Here is a 10,362-nt window from a genome sequence, read left to right as displayed (position 1 = left end):
AAAAGTCCTCAGTGTTTCATACATCAAAATGGCAGCAAACTCCCGTGTCTTCGTTTATGGTGGAAAAGGTGCCCTTGGTTCACAATTGGTGAATTTTTACAAATCAAAGAACTGGGTAAAGTGTTGAGAACTTGTATTTGCATTGATGTTACTTTTTTCGGAGTTCAAAAAAATAACTACAAAGAAAAATAGGGTCGGTTACTTAAGTGAATCATGCACACAATTTAGTACGGTCCCATCCGTTGTTATATTTGTTGGAAGCAGCTTGCGCTGTGGCGGCTTCCAAAAAGTTTTTGAGATTGGGGCTTTATTGGGCCGCAGGGCAGGGTTGGTGAAGAAAAGGTATACGGTCTCCCTGGAGCTAACAAGCAACAGGTATGCCAAGCTAACAACATAGCATGGGGCCATGGGCATGGTAATTAAATACCTTCTTCTGTGTCGAATGCCTCCGTTCACCGGAGAACTGCAACTTGCAATTGCAAGCCTTTTTCAGTACGACATGGTCATGGTGATGGGAATCGGAACCACTCATACGTAGTATACTAACCTCGCACCATGAACCGCGTTTGGCAGTGGATTTCTAACTAACTTTTGTTAGTGGGTCGCGCGTGCTGGGATCTTACTTCTAAGTTCTGGTGTCCACAACAAGTAATAATATGGCTTGATTTTTCTGTGCGCGACGGCATGTAATAATGAACCCTTGAGTGAATCGGAACCGCTGACGCTGTTATTGTTAATTTTGTACAGCAGACTCGGTCTCACTAATGTTCATTGTCAATGAACAAGGTTAGAATATAACCTTGTTCTCTGTTACTAGAGTCTACCCCTTTGTGGGGAAATAAGGTTGGCAATGCAATATTTGGCTTATTTTCTCTTGTTCTCTTACTAACAAATGCTTGATTTTTAATATCAGTTTCCATTTACAAGTGCAACTAACAGATGTAGACTAACTTGTTGCGTTAGATGATAGATCTATTCATCATATAACTTGGCTCGTAATAAATTGAATTCTTTTAGATATTAATTTTTCTAAATAATAGAAATATAGATTGAAAAACAACAATTTTCTTGAGATTTTACATTCCACCAATAGAGGGCTTACACAAAAATATGCACAATTTGAGCACTCTGGTGAATACAAAAACGATTCCCAAGTTAGTGAAAAATAAATTGCAAGTGTATGGAAATTAGTATTTTTGTTCCCGAAAGTGGCATTTTAATGCATTGTTTAAATGTGTGTTGTATACTGCATAGACCTACATTTACATGTAGATTCCCCACAGGCAGGGTGGTTGCAGTGAACAAGTGGTCTCAGTGAAGTTAGAACAGACATGCCACAAAAGATAGATTTTCCCCCCGCTTTCAGTTCTACATTCGTTTGTGTGTGCCATTTTTGTCATGTTCGTTGATGTAATTTTTTATTTATTTTGATAGTTTTTATTGGTCATTCAATTAGAAAACATATCTCATTATCTGATACATATTAAATCTGAAACATACATTAAAGATACATAGATCTGGGTCTAATCTGATAAAAATCTTATAAAACTTGCAATTGCGCAAAAACATACTTTTATATACCATATAGATATGCCTACATCCTATGTAAGGGCAAAGTCTATGAATGGGTTTATTCCGTCATAATAGACATTTCGACGTATAGGCGAATGTAGAGGGCGTTTAGGCGAATTGTGAACAATGAAAAAAATACAAAAGATTCGCCTTTCCGGCGGATCTAGTATGATATATATATATAATGTAACATAAAAAATGAGTGCAGGCTTAATCAAATCAAATAAAACTGAATGAGTATTATATTAAAAGCGGTTTTTAATTGATGGATCATGAACAATACTAAATTATTAGTGGCCATGATTTCTGTTATGTTCCTATCAGGGATATGCTCATATTTAACTTCTGCTTGATAGCCACCCCTGCAAGGATTTAAATGTACATGTAGACCAATGCTGTAGATGACTAACTGGATCTACTCAACAAATACTGATGTTACAAGGTTACATAGGCTAATAATATCCGTCTGTATTTTCCAAAAATACATGTCACTTGCACTTATAAGGCATCAAAACATGCTTTACATATTTCAGGGCACTCTGGTAAACAATTTAGGGTAAAATGATCATTAAAATCTAACCAAAAAGGGTTTGCTGCTTTTTGAGACAGATTCTAACTTAGCCCAGTAATCTTTTTTTTTCTCTCTCCTTTGCTCCTTTTCTAGTGGGTATTATCTGCAGATTTGGCCCCCAACGAGCAAGCAGATGCTAATGTCATCATCAGTGAGCTGAATGCCTGGACCCCGCAGTCGGAAGAAGTCTACTCTAAGGTGGAGGAGGCCCTCTCTGGTCAGAAGTTAGATGCGATCCTATGTGTAGCAGGGGGATGGGCTGGAGGAAATGCAAAGTCCAAAGGTGTGCTACTCATTATTTTATCACAAATATCTGGTATATAGGTTTAATCAATTAAAAATGATGCATCAATGATTTGAAAGTCATATTGGTCTTTTTTGCATTTTAGGCAGATATTGTACAGTGATTATGGGAATGTGATATCTTCATAAGATTGAAAGATAGTGTGTTTGTCAAAGCTTTTACAGATCCATTACTTTCTATAATCTAGATGGTGAAATTTCCCTTTTGAATTTTTTCCCCTTATGTTTCCTTTAATTCTATCTTTTAGGGTGAAAAAAGGTGTATTTTCTTGATTCACTTTCTGTTTTCTGTGTGTAGAGTGACCATGTATGACTGTTAAATATGAAGAGGTTTATTTTCAAGTTGTTTGTAACATTAATACACATCTGAATTTAAACAAGAGTTGGTTACATTTACTCTTTAATTTTGGAGCAGTAGAAGGGAATTAATCAGAAATATTTTTAGCCACTGGTAAACTTTATATGTTGTTTAGATATATTTCTAGTTATTTAAAAAAGTTAATAGTTTATACGTCTTTCATTGTAGGAACTTAGGAAGATTTTCTCTTTAATTTGATGTTGAGGTCAGCTATGTCATATGTTGATGCACACTTTTTCTCTGCGTTTGATTTTACAAATGAGTAGAGCACTTCAGTGTGAGAGTAGTTGAAGAAGAAGATGTTAACAATGTGTGTAGATTATCAGACAACCGAAAAATAAAATGGATAACTTTAAATCATATTATTTGAAGAAAAAAAAAATCACCATGTGCTGTCTTCATGAGATACGATAATAACATAGTGCCTATTTTAGTTTTCAGATTTTTGCTGGATTTATATACTCTTTTGTGGATTTTCCCCCTTTTTTATCAGGTTCTAATGTTGCTATCTTCATTAGATGATAACATGGTGTCATTCATTTTTTCATTGTTTTCGTATGTCCCCCAGTCAGAGCCTGTTTTTTTTTTAATTATTATTATCTTTTTCAGACTTCAGTAGCACATTTCTTGTGCACATATTGACTTGGTAAATATAAAGATTTTTTTTTAATATATCTCTGTAGACCTGGTGAAGAATGCTGACCTGATGATTAAACAGAGTTGCTGGACATCAGTCATCTCAGCTGGAGTTGCTGCCAGGCATTTAAAGGAGGGTGGCCTACTTCAGCTGACCGGTGCATACCCTGCGCTAGAAGGAACTGCAGGTCAGATAATAATATATACAACAACATGTGACCCTCCAACACAAAATTACCAAATCAACTAAAAATTTAGATGTGTTCTTAGTTTTTAATACTAGTCTATAACTTGTTGTGTTTCATAGAAAAATGCCCTTTTGAATAATTTTGATAATGTGAGAATGTTAGACAATTTACTTGAAAAATAAGATTTTGAAAAATGGGTTCATATGATGAGACCAGTATGCTATGCAGAGTTAGATCTAATTCCCAAAGTACAACTACAAACAGATTGACTCATAATCCTTATGAATCAATATAAAGATACATGTATCATTGGATTGAACTTTATAAAGATTTATGAGTTTCTGGCTTGTAATGAGATCAGGCACATCATTTTCAAATCCTTAAAAAATGTAATTTGTAGACTATATCTGGCACTGAAATGTTGATACATGATAGATCTATGTCTGAAGTATTTGTCATGAATTTTAATATAAAATATTCTAACTAAAGAATGTCATTCTTTGATTAATTGTAGGTATGATGGGTTATGGTATGGCTAAGGCAGCTGTTCATCAACTCACCAAAGGTCTTGGTGCTGATAACAGTGGATTACCAGCAAACGCTACAGCTCTTGCCATCCTGCCGTAAGTAATTCAATGGTTCTTGTAGCTAAACTAATGTTGCCAAGAGAGATAATTTCAAGAGAAAGCCTTGAAAACCAAGATTAGTTTTCACTTTATTACTATAGGTCTAGATCTGTAAACCATGCTAACTAAAGCAAATACTAGAATCCCATGACCTATATTTGCAACCCATCCCTGAGGCGAAAATGTGAATATTTACTTTCGGGAGCTACTTTTCACAAATGATTGTCTAAATCTGCAACATTAACTAAGCAGTAAATGGGAAATTTTTTTGGGGGGGGCTCTCTTCTAATTTCTAAGGCTCTTTTGAGTATATCAGGTGCAAGATTGCCCTGAGCCTCTGTAATTTTTCCCCAAACTGATCACATTGCACCTTTTCATTAGCTTATAACATTTTATTGTAACAATGCATTAATTACTAGCTTTATTAATGTCATGTAGAGGATTTGTTATGACCAAAGTACAAATAATGTCCAATGGCCATAGAGTGATTAGTTATTGAACAATTTTCCTTTATTCTTATTTCAGGGTTACCTTAGATACACCGATGAATAGAAAGTTCATGGCCAATGCTGATTTCTCCTCATGGACTACATTGGAATATGTATCAGAGTAAGTATTGATTCTTTTCTTCTCAAAACAAGCCAGTACTGCACATTGAGTGTTGCTCTCTCTTCTTATTCTTGATTACCTATTCATGATGCCATTCACAATGACAAGTGACCAAAAATAAGTAGAATGTATAAATATCAAGCATCTTGTGGAATCAGCTGAATTACAAAGAATTTGATTCTTAATTTTGATTTAAGTATATATTTCCAAGTAATATTTTGGCAATATGATTGGCTTGGACTGATTTTGTTGAACATATATCATCTATTCTGTTTACTAACATTCAAATTTAGTACTCCTGCATATGATAACCCCCTTGAGGGCGGTCATCAAAGAATTGGCTGTAATTGCTTACACTTGCTAGCAATTATTGCCTCTAATTAACTATTAGGATGATTTTAACCAATGATTTCCTAACAATATGTCATTCTCTCAATTAGTATCATTGCATGTCATAATGTCCTTTTGGTGTAGTCTAAAGCTTGTAATACAAACCCTGATATTAAGTACATCTTTTAAAAGTCATACTTTGCTCTATTTATAGATTCTTGTAATGTATACCCTCACTTTTTGATATTCAATTTATCAATTTATTTTAGATATTAATGGAAGTTGCATTGCAAAGATATTCCCTTTGTACTAGCAATTGGGATTTATCTCCGTCATTAGCAGGGGTGAATCAATAGTTTCATGAATGGGGATGCACTTAGAGAGGGTCGCTTGCATATCAATTTTTTTATACCCCCCTCCCCTCCACTCCAAAGAAAAATAATAATAATCGAAAATGCTATCACTTCTTTGTCTAAAAGGTTGGGGTAAATGCCCCTCCCCCTTTTTGAATGTGCACCTGATTGTCAAATACAATATAGTTAGTCATAGAAGAAAGTTTCATAGGAAGCTTATATTCTCTTTTTTGTACAGATTATTGTTCAAATGGTCTCAGGGAGAGGATCGTCCAGCTAGTGGGTCTCTGGTCCAGCTTATCACTAAAGAAGGAAACACAGAACTTGTCGTTTGTTAGATATCTTCCACATGTACACCAGCTGGTTAATGTACTCTTGGTCTAAAAATATTTGGTCTAATTTCCAGAAGGACAGTCTCCATTCAGGCTATACCTTTTTTGGTCCACATTTCATCTTGTCTAAATGATACTTGGTCAAATTGCCAAGTTTGATGACTATTTGGGCTAATTTCTCGTTTGGCCTACTTACTATTTTTTCTAGTAGCTAAAGAAAGAATTAACTCTAGGTATATTACACTATTAAAATGAGGTTAACCACACTGGATATTAATCAAACTGGTTTTAAGGCCTAGTGGAAATTGGACAATATAGAAAGTAGATGAAGTAGTTGTATGCAAAGGAAAATTAGACCAGGTTGATTTTTACTAATTGTTAATTAGAGCAAGTGTTTATAGACCAAACAATTATGTACCTACCACCCCACCCCTTCCCAGTCACTACTATCCATTATATCTCAATGAGCATGATGCCTTCTCTGTTTACCAGTATTCATAATCGGAAATATAATCAGAAATATATTGTATCAGTGTGAATTATACATGTATGTATGTGTGTTTGCTTATGTGTCAAAGAGTAATAGCTGTATGTAAGACAACAGTTGAAGTGGCCGAATCCTTTCTTCCCCATTTAATGTTTCGTCCAGTTAAATGTATTCTACGATTCTTGGAAAAAGAAAAAGATAATCAGATTTGTTATATCAACAAACTTGTATGTCATCTTTTGTGTATTTGTAGTAGGAGTAATATTTTTGTCGAAAGGCGGGTCAGAAATCTGTGGGATAAGTATGCAGAGACTTGTAATGAGGTTTGATTTTATGTTACAAGATGGCTTGCAACTTTGTTCATAAACTCATTAAAGGAGAATGAAACCTTTGGAAAAAGATAACTTGTGTAAAAACAGAAAAATCAAAGAAAGATCAACGAAAGTTTGAGAAAAATCAGACTAATAATGAGAAAGTTGTGAGCATTTGAATATTGAGATCACTAATGCTATAGAGATCCTCCTATTGGCAATGCAACGAAGATGTGTGATGTCACCTGTGAACAACTCTCCCCATTACTTTAGTATATATTTCACTTAAACTGTCTCTTTTATCACATCTATCAGTAGATCATGTGTTCTTTCAATAGGAGGGCACGTAACACAGATTTTTAAAGAATATGTCATGGATAAAGAGTTTGTATCACCATAAGAAAAAGCAAAAAGAGTCATTTTGGGGGTATTTTATAGTCCATCAAAGGGAAAGTTGTTCACATGTGACATCACACATCCTTGTTGCATTGCCAATGTGAGGATCTCCATGGCATTAGTGATTGCAATATTCAAATGCTCATAACTTTCTCATTATTTGTCTGATTTTTCTCAAACTTTCTTTGTTCTTATTCTTTGATTTTTCTGTTTCGACACAAGCCTACTTGTTCCAAAGGTTTCATTCTCCTTTAAACATTACATGAACCTTTCCTGATAGTAATGTTAAGGTGTATTTGGTATAACATGGTATGTTGAATGTTTTATGTATGTAGTGTATAATGTAATCTTTGTGGCATTTCTGTCCAAAGTCATTTAAGACAATCAGATGTTAAAGCTTTAAGACAATGACCATGTATGCCCCCCAAAATACTTATCTGAAAACATTCATAAATTTATTTACAAGATCATAAGAGGATGTTAAAAAGGTTGATAAGACCTTGGTGTAGTTAGATAATCATGGCATTTGCATAAAATTGCTCCATTTACCAATTATAACGATAATTGCTCAATATACCAAGTTCATTTTCAACAGAATTTGATTTACAAGGTTATTGGATCAGAATGTTAATTTCTTCTCCATTTAAGGTAGAGGTGTTATTTAGGGTGTTGTGTAAACTTTCTATATACTTTCTCTTCTCAAAGGCCTACTCAAGGATGATTTCATAGATTTGAAAAAAATTATATTTACTCATAGAATCTTGACCTATATTGTACATTCTAATGAAAAGGGAAATATATTTACTATTACAAGTACAGATCGTGGTAACAGGATTTCAGAGGTGACTAAGTCATGTGCACAACTTGCCCCATCAGTATTTGTTTTTTATGTTTCTCCTAAACATTCCATACATTTTTTTTATAGTACCTGTTAGTTTGTTTGAAATAGTTGAATGTATATTCATTCGCCTGAAAATGTGCTTTCATCTACTTTTGTGCTAAATACATATTGATCCAAATATTTTTATATACTTTATCATGGTCTGTTGTACACTAGCTGAATTGATTAATGAAACCAAGTTTGAAACAATATGTCTAGTAATATCCTGGACTACTTATTTATGTGGAATAGTGTTATGAAAAAGATGGGGGAATACAACCACATGCAGAATAACATTTGCATGGGTAGTGATATTTAACATCACACTATTTTAATTGACGATATAACATAACTAATTTCCCCAAGCAACCAGTGATGAGTTTATTGCTATAATCTACACCGATGGCTTTGACCTTGTGGTGAACCTAGCCCAACAGATCATCCATTATGATACTTTTTAGTTAATATCTGACTGAATATTTAAATCATGCCAATTTTTAATGAATTTTCCATTGAATTTCTGCGCTTATTGTATCCAGCTTCCTGTTTTCTTATCATATCTGTGCTTTGGGTGATTATCTTGAGGAATCAATTGTATTCATTTTGCTTAGAGTATATCATATGTTAATTTGTGTATCTGATTTTTTATAACAAGCATTATCATGTATAAATTGGAGGAATATTGTAAAGAACACAAATGAGTTAGAGATTTGTAAGGGCTTCTGGGTCCTGTTTCATACAGGTTACTATTACGATATGTTATATGGAATCCTTGATTTTGATTGGTTGTTAAAGGTCAAGTCCACCCCAGAAAAATGAATAAATAGAGAAAAATCAAACTAGCATAACGCTGAAAATCAAAATCGGATGTAAAATAAAAAAGTTATGACATTTTAAAGTTTCACTTATTTTTCACAAAACAGTGATATGCACAACTCAGTGACATGCAAATGAGACGATCAGTGATGTCCATCACTCACTTTTTCTTTTGTTTTTTATTGTTTGAACTATACAATATTTCATTCTTCACAGATTTGACAATAGGGACCAACTCGACTGAATCATATGGTTTTAAGCAATGCTAGTTCCAACTGTTCATGGAGGAATCAGGCGTTGTTTCATTTGACAATGAGGAGAAAATTAATATTTCATATTTCATGTAATAGAATACAAAAGAAATAGTGAGTGGATGACGTCATCAGTCTCCTCACTTGCATACCGAACACGATGTGCATATAACTGTTTTGTGAAATTAAGCAAAACTTTAAAATGTCATAACTTTCTTATTTTACATCCGATTTTGATGAAGTTTTCAGTGTTTTGCTTGTTGGATTTTTCTCTTTTTTATTCAAATCAACTTTTTGTTGGGGTGGACTTGTCCTTTAAGCTCTGTTACCATGGTAGATACCATTGGATGGCAAAGTTACCATAATAGTAACTTTTATGCAGAGGGATCATGTACCATTATATTTTTTTAGTATGTGCCACTCATGAAATGGCTCAGAAGTAACAGTTTGTTTATACATTATGTGAAAGGCTTGGGGTTCAAAACCTACATGTAGTTTGATACCTTCTGACTGTCATAGCTAATATAAAGTCAATCAAAGATAGTACTGTACTTTGTTCACAGGAAAGGAGTTGTTGATCATGATCAGGCAAAAGCTTCTGATCAAAGACATTATATGACTTAGCTGATGGACTCAGCTAATACAATAAATCTTAATATAATTCAATTCTGGATAACTGAAATCAATTTGGTTTTTATTTGTAAAGAAATGTTTTGTGTGGTACATGTTTGTAGGTTTAGCCAGAAACGTACATTATGCTGCAGTGTAAACAATGAACATTTTGGTTGAGAGAAATACACTCGTGATGAATACATCTTCAAGAACTTTTGACCATTATAGCATACATGTGGATGTTTTGTGCAAAGGTGGAGTAAGAAATGAAGATAATGAATAAATCGTGATGATAAGTATTAGATCATTGAAGCAATAGTGAATAAATTTGATTTGTGGGAATATTGGTACGTGGATGTCTGTCAACCCTGTCTTCCGCTTGAACAATCATTATGAACCTCCAATAAATATCAATCTATTCATTATGAAATTTTTGTTTTGTCAATTTATTGATTTATCTAAGTTGAAGTCTACCCAAAACTTGTTGATTTGAATCTGGAGAGGAAAGAAAATTACAAAATAATTTTTTAATTATAAGAAATAGATTTACAATGTTGCAGTGATATGCAGAAGCAGTAATCATTGGCTGTTGCAAATGTTTTAAGTCTATTGTGTTTTATGTGATTATTTTTGAGGGACTCCATATACACCTCTATTGTAAAGGGAAACATTTGACTTTTTCATAGCACTGTCACCTTGTTTTACATTCTGTTTCATTGAAAGACGGTATT

The 10,362-nt window shown here is 33.7% G+C and overlaps 1 protein-coding gene across 3 annotated transcripts; it reads left to right on the top strand.

Annotated features, from left to right (window-relative positions):
- The first annotated feature begins 16 nt into the window (after window positions 1–16).
- Window positions 17–10,061, top strand: LOC129273581 (dihydropteridine reductase-like). Of its 3 annotated transcripts, XR_010295373.1 has the most exons (8): window positions 17–115; window positions 2,237–2,426; window positions 3,488–3,628; window positions 4,143–4,251; window positions 4,780–4,863; window positions 5,785–6,723; window positions 7,311–9,321; window positions 9,402–10,061. XR_010295373.1 is itself a non-coding variant. In XM_054910637.2 (6 exons), exons 1-6 carry the CDS (start codon window positions 29–31, stop codon window positions 5,882–5,884), a joined length of 711 nt encoding a protein of 236 aa, XP_054766612.2. In that variant the 5' UTR covers window positions 17–28; the 3' UTR covers window positions 5,885–10,061. The 3 variants fall into 3 exon arrangements, 1 of the variants encoding a protein (XP_054766612.2); XR_010295372.1 differs by having other exon boundaries at window positions 7,311–10,061; XM_054910637.2 differs by having other exon boundaries at window positions 5,785–10,061.
- The last annotated feature ends 301 nt before the right edge of the window (window positions 10,062–10,362 follow it).

The sequence above is a fragment of the Lytechinus pictus genome, chromosome 12 (assembly GCF_037042905.1).
Source record: "Lytechinus pictus isolate F3 Inbred chromosome 12, Lp3.0, whole genome shotgun sequence".
NCBI classification, from domain to species: Eukaryota; Metazoa; Echinodermata; class Echinoidea; order Temnopleuroida; family Toxopneustidae; genus Lytechinus; species Lytechinus pictus.
The sequence above is the reverse complement of the archived record's forward strand: the minus strand, read 5'-3'. Positions and strand labels throughout refer to the sequence as shown.